This window comes from Amyelois transitella, chromosome 14 (genome assembly GCF_032362555.1).
Source record: "Amyelois transitella isolate CPQ chromosome 14, ilAmyTran1.1, whole genome shotgun sequence".
In the NCBI taxonomy this organism is placed as follows: Eukaryota; Metazoa; Arthropoda; class Insecta; order Lepidoptera; family Pyralidae; genus Amyelois; species Amyelois transitella.
Genome location: NC_083517.1, coordinates 973104 through 991147, shown reverse-complemented (window position 1 = coordinate 991147; position 18044 = coordinate 973104). Strand labels below are relative to the sequence as shown.

The following is an 18044-nucleotide window of genomic DNA, read 5'->3' as shown; positions in this document are numbered from 1 at the left end:
ATGGTATATAACTTTTTGTTGTTATATGTACTTATTACAAGTTTTTATTTATTTCAGGCAAGTTCAAGACCAGGGTTTCGCCAAAAGATATGCAAGCGACATCCAGTTTAATAAAGAGGTGAAATGTTTGTTAGCACTCAGTTTTCTTGAGGAAAGAAAACGGTAGATTTAAATAATACAAAATCGAAAGGAGCGACGGTAAAAATTGGGGTACCGCAAGGTTCCATTTTGGGACCTTTTCTCTTTCTGATATATATCAACGAACTGCCTTGCATGATTGAGAAACAGACTGGCATCGTGTTGTTTGCAGATGATACGTCACTAATTTTTAAATTGAACCGCCGTAGCGAAATCTGTGATGATGTGAATAGCACTTTAGCCGCCATCTCTAACTGGTTTACAATCAACAACTTACTGTTAAATGCAAATAAGACCCAATGCATTAAGTTTACACTTCCCAATGTGCGGCAGGCAAATGTGGATATTAGTATAAGTAGTAAAAGATTAGATTTTGTTGATAGTACTACTTTCTTAGGAATAACATTAGATTCAAATTTGAAATGGCATGCTCACATTTTAAAACTTTCTAAAAGGCTTAGTTCTGCAGCATACGCTATTCGTCGTATTAGGCATTTGACGGATGTGGCAACTGCTAAGCTAGTATATTTTAGTTATTTTCATAGTTTAATGTCATATGGTCTACTGCTTTGGGGATCAGCAGCAGACATACAAACTATTTTCATTTTACAAAAAAGGGCAATTCGATATATCTACGGTCTTAAACAAAGAGATTCCCTTAGAGATTTTTTCAAAAACCTAAATATTTTAACTTTGCCCTCCCAATACATATTCGATAACATCATGCATGTTAGGAAAAACTTAGACTCTTTCAAAAAAGTAGGTGAATGTACTAGTAGATCACTGCGGAACAATTACAAGATGTCGATCCCAGCACATCGGCTGGCTAAGGTAGGGAAATCATTTCTGATTAATTGTATAAGATTTTATAATAAATTACCAAAAAGTGTTCTTGAAATGAATGATAGAAAATTCAAACAGTATATTAAAGTTGAGCTTTGTAGGAAAGCCTATTACAGCACGGATGATTATATTAATGATAAACATGTGTGGCCCGAGCTGGACATAATGGCCTCTTAAATGCTTGTGTATTTTGGACATGATCTTGACATAATTTGTACAGTATGTACATATTTTATTTTATATTTACTTTATTTGACGAAATATTCGTATTGACATAATCAGTTCTACATTCATACATGTTTTTTAATGTAGACAATGTGCATTCGTCCACGATTTAGATTTAAGAGATCTATATTTGTAAATTGACGTCCTATGAAAATGCTGCAGTGTAGTTTGTTCCGCCGCTTCTTCTACACATGCGCTTTGGAAGCGGTAGTAGTTATAATTAGATTTAAGTTATGTGACGTCAATAAGTGATACCTTGTATCCAATTTTGAAAATAAATCTATTCTATTCTATTCTATTCTAAACGTTATTCGTCTAAAAGTTGTCTGGCCTAGTGAAGGATTTGATAAATGATAAGTGCCCGAAACGTGTTCTGTCATTATAATAATGAGCTTAACAATAATTCTACCAAATGAAACGTTATCATACAAAAATTTGACAATCGTTAGTTGTCAAAGTGAAAATCAGGCGAACCGTTGGTTGGCAAGTGATAATCCGCTAAACAATTTTCGGCAAGAAGGCAGGAAGTATGAAGGTCTAATAGGTTCATACCTGCCAATTAGTGGTTAACCCCTCAGCCACTCCGACCAAGGAGAGACATGTTCCGGCCACGCTGAACACCAGCTGTTTGGTGCTTGGATCGTACGTCACTTGTCCGGGCGGCGCGATAGAGTCCACTTTCGTGGTGACCGACACCTCGTTGGAGTAGTTGCTTTGACCTTTCGGATTCAACGCTTTTACCTAAAACATGGATGTCAAATAAGATAAAGGGATAAATGGGTGCCGTGTGGTTCCCGGCACCAATAAAAAAAAGAATAGGACCACTCTATCTCGTTCCCATGGATGTCGTAAAAGGCGACTAAGGGATAGGCTTATACTTGGGATTCTTCTTTTAGGCGATGGGCTAACAACCCGTCACTATTTAAATCTCAATTCTATCATTAAGCCAAACTGCTGAACGTTGCCTATCAGTCTTTTTAAGACTGTTGGCTCTGTCTGCCCCGTAAGGGATATAGACGTGATTTTATGTATTTGTGTATGTACCGATTTTATTTTGTGCAGTTTGTCGCAACACTAATAGTTATTGGCAAGTTATTCTCCAGTAAGTTCATGGGAAAGAAATTGAATAATCCAATTCTCCAGTTCAATTAAATTAACCAATACTCACAAGGAACACGTAATGGTTGTTAGGCGTGAGCTGGGTGACATTGCAAGGGTTCTGGCGACCGCAGTCATATTCCATCCAGTCGAAGTCGGAGTGTTTCGATGAGCAGTGATCCCCGACTTGACCCTCCAACTGCCTCGGTACACGGCGGTACCGCACGAAGTACTTCGTATTGGGCAAACCGCCATTAAACCCAGCCTCCCATTTCAACGTCACATAACTAGATCCAGCACTCTCGCTTGTCAACTTCTCAGGTGTCTCTGGCGCGCTTTTAGGCTGCAAAAGAATCTTGGGACGTATCATTCCCAATGTGTTCTTCACTTGGCAGTGGTAATCGCCGTAATCTCTGGATTTCACACCGTTTATCCTCAGCACGGTCAAATAGGACTCGTTGTCGTCGGAACTGACTTCGATCTGATAGTGACCCTCGGAGGTGGATTGCAAGGGAACGGTGCTGGCGCCGTAGAACCATTGGAACTCCGGTTTGGGGTAAGAGTTCACACGACACGATATCTTCGCCACTTCAGCTAGATCGAAGGCCACGCGATCTTGAGTTTGGACCAGTATTGGCTCATCTGAAATTAAAGTTATTGTAAGTAACGTATTTTGATGGTATTGATAGGTCTGGTGGGTCAGTCAGAATAGAACACCAGATTTCCGGATGTTCAAGGCGTAATGTCTGGTCGTCGTCTTAGTCAAAAATCGATTGTCCTTTTCTTCATTAATATGTCAGTCAGTTTTGTTCATAAAGAAAGAAAGTAAGAAAAAAATATTATTTGGTACATTAAGAACAGAAACCTTAATCTATAACAACTTTTGTACCAAAAGCATTTGTCGTGGTATTTACCACGACGCTGGTCTTCCGTGGGCACCAACGTGGAAAATAAAATAATAAAATGGAAATAAAATAAATTAAAATTCATCTTAAAATCAAGTCAAAGTGTCTGTCTGTCCGTGGAGGCTGAACGGCCGCTACAGGTATTTTTACTAGTCTCTACATTCTACATATATTTTTTTTTATATCTACTTACGTTCTATACGAAGATACATCGTAGCGTTGATTGGTTGAATGCCATTTGTGAACTCGCAGGTATATCTTCCATTATCTGCTGGGATCAAGTCGTCTCCTTTCGGCCTAGCATTTCCAACAAATCTGAGCGTGCTTTGAACGGTAAACACAGATTTACTGCCTTCAGATACTTCATTCTTAATCTCATAAAGGTTAAGGTCAGGGTCTATTTCTTTCATGTCTTTTAGCCAAACAACGTCCAATCGCGGTTTCGCTATAGCCGTACACGATATCGCGAAGTTTTCTTCGCCAGCTATTTTGTTCATGTGAGTTTGAAGCTTCGCCTGGAACCGAGGTGGTTGGAGTACCTCGAGCGTGACAGAAGCTTCTTCAGCGTGCCCCAATTCGTTGGACGCTTGGCAACTGTACGACCCTTCATCTTTGAGTTGGACAGAGTCTATTTTGTGTTGGTGAGACGTTCCTAAAACTATTGGGTTTCCGAACGAGTCTGTGTTGTGGAACCACCTGTATTGGGGAGTCGGCCAGCCGGGGGGGTCAGCGCTGCAGGTGAGGGTGAGAGAGGTTCCTTCCAGTGCCTTGGGTTCTGAAGGGCTGATGACAGCACGCCCTGGCTTGTGTCGCACCAGCACAACTACTGACGCACTACTCGAGCGCTCCAGCCGCTTGCCGTCACTCAACGACATGACATTGGTCGCGCGACACGAATACGTTCCAGCCGTGTCCGCGTTCACCCTGGTCAGCAAAAGAACGTTGCCGTACTGGCGGAAGTCTGGCTCGTTTTCTTTCGTCCATTCCACAGAACTCGGCTTGGGATTCGACATGACTTCGCACACGACTTCAATGTTGCCCCCCTCTTCGGCTTCGTACGTCTTGGATTTCACCGTGACGGTAGGCGGGAAAAGGACGTCCAGATAGACGTCTTTCTCTCCAGTCCGGCCCAGTCCGTTGTCGGCGGTGCACGTGTATTTTCCAGCGTCCTGTTTGGTCACACCGCGTATGGTGTAGATGAAAGATTCGGAGATTGGTTTGCCATCTTTGGACCAAGTGATCGTGTTGACGGTAGGTTTCGAATCAACGCTGCATTCCAGTGATGCTGTCGCGTTGGTTCCAACTCGCAGTTCATTTTCAGGCGATACAGTCACTCTGGGGTAGTCTGTTTAGAAAAAAAGACATAAAATGTGCTTAATTTTTGTTAAATTTTCTTGTACGAAATGGAGTTGGTTTGTTAAAATCAAAGACATATTCCGCGACTAAATGATTTACAATATGAAAAGGAACCCGCAAATTAGTCCAGGATTTAATAGCCCTTCATTTATCCGTCCATCCATATAAAAGCTACGGAAATTAAAAAAATTAAAAAATGTTATACCTAATTCAATATCAGTAAGAAACATCCAGTGGTCAGACCGTCTATTTAAAAATTCAAATTTTTACTACCAAATCTAAAATGTCTACAAACACGGTATCAATTTCCGAACATAAATCAATTCCTTTATTATCTGTTGACTGATATTATAAACAAAAGTTTGTTGCAACAGATCCCGAAAACATTAAGCAATAGGAGTTACGATTGCGGCGAACTGTAAGTGAACTGCTTGTTATCATTGAAAATAACTGACCCCGATATCAAACCGGGAAGAGAAAGCTGCGCCTGATTCGTTTTAAAAGATGATGTAAACAAATTTTAATCAAACAGACGTATCCACATCATGTGCACATGGCTCCTTTTATAAATAAACCATCTCGGGGAAATATAAACGAAATTTGTGAATTGACGGATGAGAAACATAAAGATTTTGTATTTTTATATTTTTAATCATATTAACAAATTTTGCTGACTTTATGAAGGAACCAGTAAGTAGGTTTATAGTTTAAATTGTTACCTACTTTTTCTGAATAATTTGAGATACACAAACTTCTGATGAGGAGACATATTTGTCTCCTCGTACTATCCTCAAACTAGTAGTTTGAGAATTTTATAGTATGTAGTTATAATATGGCAGAAAAATTGCGTTAATCACTTCCTTTTTACTACGCTTTTATTTTCAGATTCAATTGATCTTTTGACAGAAAATTTGGGCTGCGATTGGTTTTCTCCTTAAAGTGATTTTATTTTATAAATCGAATGCAAGCTTTATTTTTTTGGTAAATTAAAGTAAAAAAAAAAATAAAGTGTTATAAAAGTACAAAAGGCTTTGCATAAAATTGACTCAAGGCAACAAATAAATTCGGATTACCATACTCATTACTTATCAGGGGATCGAACCATGTAAACTTCATTGGTAGGTATAAGGTAAGAAAGTCAATTCAAAATTAAAAAAAAATCCTGACTGATATGATTTTGAAAAGAAAATGATTTCTTTATACGAAAAAAACAGTAACTACGAGGTGACCCACGCGCGGGCAGCTTTCTTGCGCAGCGTATTGCTATTGCAATACAGCGCGGGAATGCTGCCCGCGTGATGAGAACCCTTCCTAAGGGCCAAAATTTGAATGATAATGTTTTTAGTTTGTAACTACGAGTATTATTAAAACTTACAATTGACACTTAGTTGCAGTGTCGCGTCCAACTGCTGTCCCTTAGGCATGGCCCTGTTGTACACCACGCACCGGAAGATGGCGCCGTCGTCCTCCTTCCTCGGCGACACAGGAAGCGTGGCCACGGTCGGCTCGTCCCTGGACCTGGCGTGGGTGATCACCGCTTCCAGAGGGTACGATGACCCCTCCCGGTACCACCTGTGAGATAAGAAGGGGTACGGAACTCTGTTAGTTTTGTGATTTACTAAAAATACTATGTACTAACTACTACTAAATTACCTACATTTATGTAGGTAGCAATTTGACAACTTTTAACAAAAACAAATACATAAATTTAATTAAAAAAAAACTTTAAAAAAAATTAACAGTAATTTTTCAAATACTATTTACACTATTTCACACATACACTTCTAATGTCAATTGGTGGATATATGCTGTCAAGGGTTACAGAAGAAGGCACATATATAAAAGAATTTCCAAAATGCTAGCATGATGATGACTGGCAAAGAAATTCTTACTATGCCGTGTGTTTCGCGGCACCAAAAGAAAAAAAATAGAAGCACTCCATCTCTTGGATGTCGTGAAAGGTTAGAGGGCGAGGCTAATCTAGGGATTCTTCTTTTAGACGATAGGCTAGCAAACTGTCTCTATGTGCCTCTATGGAGCCACACAGCGGAGCGATGCCTATCAGTCTTTTCAAAGCTGTCCAATTTCTCTCCCCCGCAAGGGTAATAAGACTTACTTGACGCTAGGTTCCGGAGATCCTCCCGAGGTGGTACACGTGAGGTTGAGCTCCCGGTCCTCCAGGGCGAAGGCCTGCGAGCCGGGGTTCAGCAGCGGCCCCCGGGGTGGGGTCAGCACGGTGATCGTGTGGATCTGATAACAATTCAATTTGATTAATTGTTTTTTTGTTACTAGATAACGTTTGCGAATTCGCCCGCGTAAAACAAAAAATGACGATAATTCAAATTTCGGGAATTCCTCTCTTAAAAATACATATAATAATAAATGTAGGAAGTATAGTTATTAAAGGTTATTAATTCCTACAGAAGAAAGAAGGAGAAAAGAGGAGAAAATATTCGGTTTAAAATAATTATATTATTCACATAAAAATTAAGAAGCTTTTACAATAAAAATTATTTTTGACATAAATCACACAAACAAAAACCATGGCAACCGTTGCTATGGACGTCTAGCAAGAAGGTTGCCTACAATAAATAAATTAATAGATTAGTACGCTTGTCTGCGACACAGTAGTTCCGGATTCGAATCACGGCCAGGGCATGATGAGAAAAAAACTCTCTGATTGGTCTTGTATGTTTATCTAATAATAATAATAATTTCTCGCTCGTAACACAAGTTCAGAACTTATTTCGAGGCTAACTCAATCTGTGTAATTTGACCCGTGGATATATGTAAATAAATTTATTAATTATTTATTATACGGGACAAATTACACAGATCGACTTAGCGTCAAAGTAAGTTTCAAACTAAAAATATAATATTTATGTAATACAAAAAGAGAAAGTTAAATATTACTACCTAACGTAGCATTAAGTTGTACTATGTAACAAATTGTGACCCGTAGTTGTTTGAATAAATAATTTTTCATTCATTCAAATAAAGAGGGGGGTAATCACCTGTGCATGAAGAGTCCTTCCGGAGCCGCCGGCTTTCACTCTGCACTCAAACCGCCCATTGTCCCGGTCGTAAGACACGTTGGACAGAAGCAAGTCGTACCGACCTTCGGAAGGCACGAACGATATTCTGTAATTAAAGAGATATTTGTAAAAGCTGATTGGAGTATCTCGTGACCGGAGGGCTGGAAATTATCCGGCTCAGAGAATCAGCATTGCCATTCAAATTGGCTGGCAATGCTGCCAGCCTTCTGGGTACACTCCCGCATGTTGATGCTATGCGGGGACTGTGCAATTTGTAAATTAAATTTTAGTTTGTAGTCTCATCTTTTTTCTTTCTTTTTATAAGTAGTTTAAGTTTTAATTTGATTTAATTGTAATCTATTTTTAGTAGTTTGTAGTTTATTTTCAATATAAGTTAGTTAAGATAATTTAATCATGTTAAAAATGGTGTGAACAAGAAGAATAAATGAAGGAGCCAGTTGATTTCCGTATAATATAGATAGCAAAAATATGTCTGAAATGCTTTGCATGTTTGTTGTTTTCAGATAAAAAACTACGCAACGAGTGTCACTTTTAAATGTCCGGTGAAAAAAATAAAAAAAAATTAAACGAACCTTTTAAAAAATGGCCAAATTGATCCAGTCGTTTTTTTTAAATTAAATTTATTAATTAAGCATTATATGCTGATATCATCCAAGAAAAATTTAGTGCAACGCACATCCGAAACCGCTGCGCTAAATTCGCTGAAATTTGCCATACAAATATGTATAAACATCCGCTTAAGTTTCAGTTTATTTATTTATTCATTCATTCATGTAATCACGTCTATATCCCTTGAGGGGTAGACAGAGCCAGCAATCTTGAAAGGCTGAAAGGCCACGTATATATATGTGTATATATTTACATATATTATATATATATATATAATATATATACAATGTGTAACGGAAAGGGGGTTATCATATTGAGTACACCAAACGAGTTACCGGTAACAAACAGCCTGGTGCCACGCAAAACCCTAAAAGTAAATTTTTTATTTTGAAATTTTTATTTTTTACAGCCGATTTTATTTTATTTTATGTTATTTTATTAAAACTTGCACAACACTACAGCAGTAAACAGCTGTGAGGTCAATAGCATCTTAACGATCACACCCATTGGCCCACTGGCCTAATGTCGACGCCACCCGTCTGTACTCCTGGTACTTTAAAATAGTATTTTAGAGCCAGGGTTCCGGATATCTTTTTTTTTTGTTTTTCTTAACTAAGTGTTCCTGCTTTTTTCTTTACTTTTTACTATTTAGCTGACGAGTCCCACCTGCGAAACTTGATTTTTTACTTTATCTCATTAAAATTACAACTTTACACTGAAGGCTGTTTGAATATCAGTGTTTCATATGACTCTTCAATCTCATGGCAAAAAAGAAAACTGACTAACAGTTTCTCATCAATTATTTTAGCAGATTAATTGTAGCAACTAAAATACCGGACTGGCGTTTTTACAGTAATAAAGTAAAAGTAAAACAACGAACTAAGCGTACTGAATAATATCAATGTAGTAGTTACCAGAGAACGTGTTTGTAACATTATGAAAAACTTAAATATGAAAGAAATATTTTTTAAAGAAATAATAATTAAAAAGAGAAATAATCAAACTATTATTGAATCACAAAATCCGAGCAAACTATTGTTGTTGGTTTTAACTAAAATTTTCCAAATGAACCCTGAAATAGGCGTGACTTTTCTTTGCAAGGAGCAAAGAGCAAGGTCGATTAATAATGTATTAAAATGGTTCCGGATATTTTAAGAAATTTTCTATTACGAACGAAATTCTTTTTCATATTTTAAGAAGCCGATTAACGAATATCGTCATAAATTAATAAAACTATTACTAATGATCTAGTACTTAAATGACGTTTACATAGGTTGTTAAAAGTCCGGGAAGAAAGAAATGTTCGTGAAGGGAAACATGTTTTCTTTTAAGTCTCTGATCCTTGCGGACGTCAGACGGCAGTCTCTCTGCGTCATCTGCATCAACAACACTGCTCTTTTTTGCATCATGGGTAAAAACATCTCCGAATAAAATAAAGGAATTAATCATTTAGCTACCAGGATTTCATGGATACGCAAGAGGTTTAATTTATCTACTTAAAAATAAATGAAAACGGGCCCCTAATTTACCAAAACGAGAAGGCAAGACTAGATAGAGTACTTGTCTCTCGTTCTTAAATTCGACTAATTCAAGGTCAATATTCAAATTTGAGAGTGTGTGTGTGTGCGCAGTCAATGGGTTCACTGTCTAGTACACTAAGCGCCGACCAATGGCGCTACGCCGCGAGACAGGTGATGTACACGTATCCTTTCTTCCGCTTTAGGGTAAGTGAGGGTAAAATGATGATCCCACCTGATTATTTACGTTTGTGATTAGTAAACTTTTACTTTGTTTAATTTTATCGCCACATTCATAAAAAAGTTGTCAACATTTAGTCAACCTAGGAAACACGTTTTGTACATGCCACTTTTTCCTATTGGTAAGAGTGGTAGTAAGTATGGTAAAATTTTGAAATCAAATAATACTGTTTTTAACCCGTTTATTATGGTAAAATTAATAAGATATTGAATCAAAGGGACAAAACATATTTGTACTAAAATAATTTTATTTCACCTTTGTTTACAAAAATAGCCGGTTAACGTGACCGTGGTCGACTTTGCCCGTGTCTCCCCTGTACTAGGATGCCAGAATCGGGAAGCGGAAATGTACAATTATTTGAGAAGTCAATCAGTCGTTCGCTATCCATTTGCGTGACAACCAGTGCTGCCATTTTAACGCTTTGGGCGCTAGATCTAGCGCTTTTTTATGTGTTTGGTGCGCTTTACAGAATTATGGCACCTAGCGGATAATCTGGTGTTTTTTTTAATTTACATCATGACATATTAAAAAACTCTATGGCTCTATCAGCATCAGTTATTTTAAAGCCTAATAGAGTGTTTTTTTGTTTGTTTGCTTTATTTCATTCAAGAAAAATTGTTCTTTTAGCGCGATATCTAGCGCTTTTTTAAAGAACAATTTCCAAGAAATCGAGCGCTTTTTTACATCTTACAGCGCTCAATCGGATTTTTGGTCTGGCAGCACTGATGACAACATTGTTTGTGTTTGTGTTTTGACTTTTTCGTACACGTGTTCTCTTTCGTGATTTCTTTGAGTAATTCAGAATATTATTACGACTACAATGAACATTATTGGTCGCATACCTAGCTACCAATCCACATGTTTTTACGGAGTCATCTTTCCAGTACCAGTGGCGGATAAATGTGTTGGCTGGATGCTGGAATAGTCGGAGATGTTGTCGTTGAACCATATTTTTTGCCTAACAGCCTAAATTTCCTAGAAAATTACTTAAATGAGGAACAGTAATGCCAGTGAGAAGTTACGTGGATATCGTGATGGAAAACAACCTAATATTCCAACATGGTGGCGCTCCAGCTCACTTCGCTCGTGATGAGCGCAGCCACCTCAATGCCCGGTTCCCGGAATGGATTGGACGAGGAGGACGTATCGCATTGCCTCCGCGGTCTCCAGAACTGGGGATACATTAAAAATAAAGTGTATGCGTCGGATTCCCCTTCGAGCGAAGAAATGGTTGCCCGCATCAAACCGCATGCGATACTGTAACGCCAGGAATGCTTCGCAATGTCTGGGTTTCCATTTACCGGAGAGCTGACTTGTGCATCCAAGGAGGTCGACGTTTTGAACCCTTTCTTTGAAAGGTATGTAGGTTTTCAATCTTTCTTTGACTTAGTTACCAATTTATTTTGTAATGTAGGTAATTATTTATTAGCTTGCATGAAGAGTTATGAATGTGGATGAAGCGAAGGAAGTATGCAGAGATCGTGGAAAGATGTAGTCTCTGTCTATCCCTCCGGGAAAAAGTCGTGGTTTTATGTATGTAGGTAATTATTATTTCTTTTGCATTTCATGCGAATATTTTCAAATCGATTGAATGTCTTAAACGACGTACCTCTGTCAAAGCAAAATGATTCTTATTGATTAAGTAAACGAGTCTTATTTGTTTGTTTTAGAATCTACGTCAAACGTTCGCCGCCTTGCCGCGATCTCTTTGACGGCGCCGACAAAGCGGCTACCTACGACTTAGGTCGCCGACGGTACCAGGAGAAAATGACGAGTGAGGAGTTAGTGTTTTAGTGTACATCGATAGTGTCTTAGTGTGTGTGTTGTTTTGAATTGGGGATGTTGACCCGATAGTGATTTGCCACGTTTGTTTACATTTAAATAAATACATTTTATTGCGAAATTTTATTGACATGCATTTATGAACATGGTGATAAGGACCAGCAGTAGCAGTAGGAAGAATCTATTTAAGGTATAGTATCCACCCACTTTTTATGATAACCCCCTTTCCGTTACACCTTGTATATATAATATATATATATATACAGGGTGACTTTTAATTCAACTGCATAAATTTAATTGTTAAGTGTACTCATCTAAAGGATATTTAAAAACGTTAAAAGAAAAATATCGGTTCATATTTCAGAAAGTACGAAAAAAAATAAAAGTATCAAAATCCACGATCCTAAATACGTCATATCACTCCGGCCGGCGGAAAAGCGACGCGCGACGCGTAAGATTCAGAGGTCAACGACACAATTCATTCAGCTGAGCGATCTCGACAATTCTGTACTTTACTTGATCTTGATACTAGAAAAATAATTTATTTTTCAGACATTTATTTACATGTTTAGTTTTAATTTCTTTTTGTAGTATTGGACTTTAATAAAGCGTGTGACGTAGTTTTTACGGGTTTTTTAAATGTGAAAATGATGACGTTTAATTTAAATAAAAATAGGCTCAAACGGCTCAGAAGCATGGGTAGGTATATTCTATGTTTAAAAGGATGCAGTTGTTTTAAATTTCACCCTGTATATTGTGCCGTGTGGTTCGCGGAATCAATAGAAAAAAAAATAGGACTGCTACATATTTTTCTCCTACTCCATTAAGCCAAACAGCTGAACATGGCCTTTCAGTCTTTTCAAGACTGTTGGGTCTGTCTATCCCGCAAGTGATATAGACGTGATGATATGTATGTATGTTTGTATTTTTATATTATAGAAGATTGATGACAACTGTTTGAAACACTTTGGTAAGAGCTTGATGCTCTGTTTTTATAAGTATCTTATCTCTTAATATGACTGATTATTCCGAAATCATTAACATCGTCATTTTGTTTTTGAAAATTTTTAGGTTATTTACATACACATCGTGTTTTGTTTCATAATGTTCACGGATTTTTTACATTTCTTTGTGACAAACATGAAACATGATATAACAAATATGAATTAAAGACGTATTTACATTTGAAAAATGAGCAATATACGTTAAATCACATGACGTTTTCTGTTTTTATAAAATTGCAAACGCTAGGCTTTTAAAACGATTTTTAATAAAAATCAAACACGACACTGAAGCCAGTTCGAGACTCTCTCGATTACTACGTATTCTAGCTATAGAACCCTTCACGGCCGACTTACACTTGGCCGATTTTTATTTTAAACTGGCAAATATGAACTAGGTTTTATACTTCATCTTTGTTATTTTATTTGTTACAGCAACAAAAGTCAACATCTTTGTTTGTTATTTATTATTAGTAAAATTTCCATTCCACCCATTACTCATCCCCTATTCTAGGAAAATGTTACCTGTACCGTGTGGTTCCCGGAAAAGAATGGGACTACTCCATCACTTTCCCATGGATGTCGTAAAAGGCGACTAAAGGATAGGCTTACAAACTTGGGATTCCTTTTTAGGCGATGGGCTAGCAACCTGTCATTATTTGAATCTGAATTCTATCTTAAAGCCAAATAGCTGAACGTGGCCTATCAGTCTTTTCAAGACTGTTGGCTCTGTCTACCCCACAAGGGATATAGAAGTGACCATGTTCTATCATTGAGACAAAATAGCTGTATAAACGGTTATATTTAAAAAAAAAACATCTCCATACGATATCAGTCACTTGCCATAATATATAATAAATTTAATAATAATAAATTTATTTATTCAAATTCAAATTCAATTTACAGCAAGACAATAATAGACAAAAAATTTTATATGCATAGGAATTATAATTCTCTGCTCCCTAAGCTAGGATCGAACCTGTATTTTAGGGAGTAGTGAGTCTGGTGTGATTAATTTGCATACGCGTAATTATACAAACCAAAAAGAATAACAAAGGTATTAACAGTAGGCCTAACTGATATTTATTACTTAAAATAAAAATGGTTAGGAACTTAAATTAATGAAAAGGTGAGTGAGTGTGGTGTGTATCTGTGCGTGTGATGTGTGTGTGTGTGTAAGTGTGTGTGTGAAAGATGTGAGGCTGTGTGTGCGCCATATATAATGAAACTTTAGAAAGATAAATAGGAAAATGACATATGTACCTATGTATATTTAACAACTTTTAGCTAAGTATTTAGCAGTTTTTCGCTCTTATTATAATTTTGGCTAAGGAGCCATTGTTCGACTTTATTCTTAAGCATATATTTGTTTAACGAGAAGATGTTCGTAATATTTTTGTTAACATTATTATAAATTGTGGAGCTAATAACCCAGTAATGTCTTGAGGCGAAAGATGTATTATGTATGACTGTGGGACAAATGTATTTAGTGGACCTTTTATTCGGATTAAGTGAGGCGGGAACTTCTGGATGTTTACGTAAAACAGTGCGAAGAATGAATAATTGCCTGACAGTCAACACTTTGGTCAATTTGTATAGCTCTGCGGTGGGAAATCTGAACCGTTTAAAAAACATGACCTTTAGGACAGCGCGTTGCGCACGCTCGAGAGAGATCATGAGCGTCGAGGCTGCACCGCCCCATGCGGGGATGCAGTAGCTTAAAATGGACTGGCAGAGGGAAAGATAGACCAAACGAAGAGTTTGTGTGTCAGCTGAGTGACGCAGTAATTTAAAAACGTATATGAGACGTCTACATCTGGAAGAGAGAGCGGCAATATGTTCTTTCCAGTTTAATCCTTCATCGATAATAGTGCCCAAATACTTGACTTTGGAGACTCGATTTAGGGCTGGGCAGGAGCAGACAGAGTCTTGATTGCAGCAGCTATGGATTTTAATGCTGAGTGTTGGGGGAGGTTTAGTTGTAGATCGTATGAAGAACGGGATGTACATTGTTTTGGAAACATTTAAGGATAGGCGGTTAAATGACAACCAGTTGTGTACAATATTGATGGCCCTTTCGCCATTTGAAACAACATCGTACCATGTCTTGCCAGATATCAATAAAACTGTGTCATCAGCATAAGTGATGATTTTGCAATTTGGTATGGAGAGTTGACAAAGCTCATTGATATAGAGGAGAAATAAGGTGGGGCCAAGAATTGAACCTTGGGGGACTCCGTATGCGATAGGAACTGATTGACTAACTTGACCGGAAATTTTTACATGTTGGGTTCGATTTGAAAGATAGCTACTGAAGATGTTATGGGTTACGCCTCGAATTCCGCATTTTTCAAGTTTAGAGAGCAGGGTCGGGACATGAACAGTGTCAAATGCTTTAGACAAATCTAGGAAAATTCCAAGACATCTAATTCTATTATCAAGATCCTTGACTACGGTTTCAACCAGTTGTGTGACCGCATCTTCCCTACTAATTTTGGAACGAAAACCAAATTGGTTTTCAGCAAGGATTTCATTTTTGTTTAAGAAGCTTGAGAATTTTTTCAAGGATCTTGGATAGTACGGGGAGAACTGATATTGGTCTATAGTTATTGACACTGGTCACGTCCCCAGCCTTAAATATAGGATGCACAACAGCGACCTTAAAGCATTCCGGAAAGACGCCCCTTCTTATAGAAATATTACAGATATGCGTTATAATTGGGATAAGCACGTCTTTAGAGTTTCTGATTGTTTTGGCAGAAATTCCATCAATGCCTGAAGCGCAGTCAATTTTCAACGATAGAATTATCGCTTCGATCTCTGCACTGTCAGTCTCTAATAAAAGCATGGAGCTGCTAGTTGATTTAGGATGTAGAAAAGGTATGAAGGTGCTGTCACCATTAATAGTGATGTTAGATGCTAAGTTGTTACCAATTTCAGAGAAAAACTTGTTGACCTGATCAAGAGATGTAGAAGGATTGTCTGTGATTTTTAGTAAATCGCTTGGAGGGATAATATCTTTAGTAGTATTTGTGATTTGTTTAATAGCTTTCCACGTAGCTTTAGGATTGTTTTTAGCAAGTAGCAATTTGTTTTTTTCATAATTTGTTTTAAGTTTTCGTAAAATTTTATTGCAAAAGTTACGGTATCTAGTGAAAGTTAGGTTTATGACTGGGTCCTCCGGGAAAAGTTTTGCTCTTTTATGTAAATTGTCGCGGTGAATTGTGCATCTGATTAATCCCGGGGTGATCCAGGGTTTGATATTTCTATATTTCCTCGATGTTTTGATGACACTTGTATGCTTGGCTACAATAGAAGATAACTGTGTGACAAAAAGGTTTGCTGCAGCATTAGGATCTTCGGATTGTAGAATTTCTGAAAAGTCTGTGGAGTCAATATCAAATTTTATAGAATCATGGTCAATGCGGGTTTTTGTACATGGAGACCTAAATGGTGTATTGCTTAGATTTAGATTAAGGAAAGATGGTAGGTGATCAGTAATATTAGTTTCTAAAACGCAAGCGCTAGCGGGTAATTTAGTTTTAAGAAGTATGTGGTCAATACAAGTGTTAAATCTAGTACAAAAGCGGTGCGTAGGAAGGAGACCATGAGAAGCTGCTAAAGTTAGGTAATCACCCGAGCGACTTGTGTCATTATTTGGTGTAATATTTATATTGATATCACCTATGACAGCAATATTAGGGATATTATTGAAAGAGCTCAATACTCTATCTAAGCTATGATTAAATTTGTCAATGCAGGATTTTTGTGAATAAAATGGTGAACGATAGATGGCCACTATAGCTATATTATTATCTACTACACAAGTGAGACAGTTTGATTTTTCAAATTCGGGCTCTTTGATAACACATGAAATGTTTGACTTGACGTAAATAATGACTCCATCATTCTGTATTGGATTTTTATCTGTCCCATAGGATGTATAACCTTCGAGTCTAGGAATTTGTGATGAATTCTTAAGCCAGCATTCTGATAAGATAATTATATCAAACTCAAATTGTATTTGTTGCAAAAAGACACAGAGTTGATCGAAATTCTTGTTTGCACTGCGAATGTTTAAATGGAAAATTCTGAAGGATGGAGATGTAGGTGTAATAAATTGGGTACAACTGTCTGGGCCGCATTTAAGTGCAGTGGCTACCTGAATATTCTCCAACTCTGTGTTGATGTTGGTAATATCAAACACTGTTAAAGTTATAAAGGCGCAGGTAAGGATTATGATACCGGTATGACCAATAAAAAACAGATATATATATTGGGTAAAAAGTCGTGGATATATTTTTATGCTTATAGATTGATAGATGATGTGTATGTGTAAGTGTGTAGTGTGAATTGTAGCTTAAAATAATTAGTTTTGAGATATTATGACTATATGATAGGCAAATTAGAAATAGCACATATAACAGATTATGTATTAATAGAGAGAAGACCGAAAACTTTAGTTCACCATGTAGTCATTTAGCACTAGATTTTAAATCGTTCAACGACGATTCTGTTGTCACTAAGATCTGCTTATCTCCTTCATTTTTGCGTAGGTATATATTACTGTTAGCTACCCAGCAAAATTGGTAATTGTGTTCCTTTGCAAACATCCTGGCCGAATGAAACAATTTTTTAGTCGACATGGGTAGGTGCTCGGCGATATACACTGGTTGTTGATTTCCGGGAATGCCTAGTGCTGCAGTATTAATTTTATCGGCATTGTTTTTCTTTGTCTTGTTATAATCTCTAAGATTATTGAGAAGTGTATTTTTCTTTTGAACAGTGGCTAACTCCACCACAATAGGGCGCTGATTTGAATTCTTACCTCCAGTTCTATAAATATCTCGAACATCTGATTGATTAATAGATATATTAACTATTTTACCTATGTTACAGACAAGTTGGTGCAGATCTGATGTTGTTTCCTTATCGCCACAAGGGACATTTCTTATCTCAACACACGATGAGCGTGATCTGTACTGAAGATCATTTTTTTTTTTTCTAAACGTTCAATGTAGCTGTTTTGTTGCTTATTTTCTTTCTTCAGGAGCTCCACTTCTCCCTTTATATCTTCATATTTTTCATTTATTAAGCCTATAGAACTGATAATTTCGTTATTAGTTTTTTTTATTTCATCACTTTGTGTCTTTAATTTTGTGACGTCACACACGAGGCCTTTCATCAGGGCAGTCTGTTCACTGAGCATTTTAGAGATACTATTTTCCTGATCCTCTTTCCATGAGCGCAATAGATCTTTTATTTCACTCTTA

The 18044-nt window shown here is 37.2% G+C and overlaps 1 protein-coding gene across 1 annotated transcript in view; it reads right to left on the bottom strand.

Moving 5' to 3' along the window:
* LOC106129148 (hemicentin-2) overlaps positions 1-18044 on the bottom strand; it is a 47686-nt gene that overhangs the window by 10051 nt on the left and 19591 nt on the right. The window contains exons 3-8 of the mRNA XM_013327621.2: positions 7580-7706; positions 6682-6815; positions 5941-6137; positions 3403-4554; positions 2375-2946; positions 1759-1947 (exon numbers count right to left, since the gene is read on the bottom strand). Coding sequence (XP_013183075.2) covers positions 1759-1947; positions 2375-2946; positions 3403-4554; positions 5941-6137; positions 6682-6815; positions 7580-7706 — 2371 coding nt within the window. The remainder of the gene's footprint in view (positions 1-1758; positions 1948-2374; positions 2947-3402; positions 4555-5940; positions 6138-6681; positions 6816-7579; positions 7707-18044) is intronic.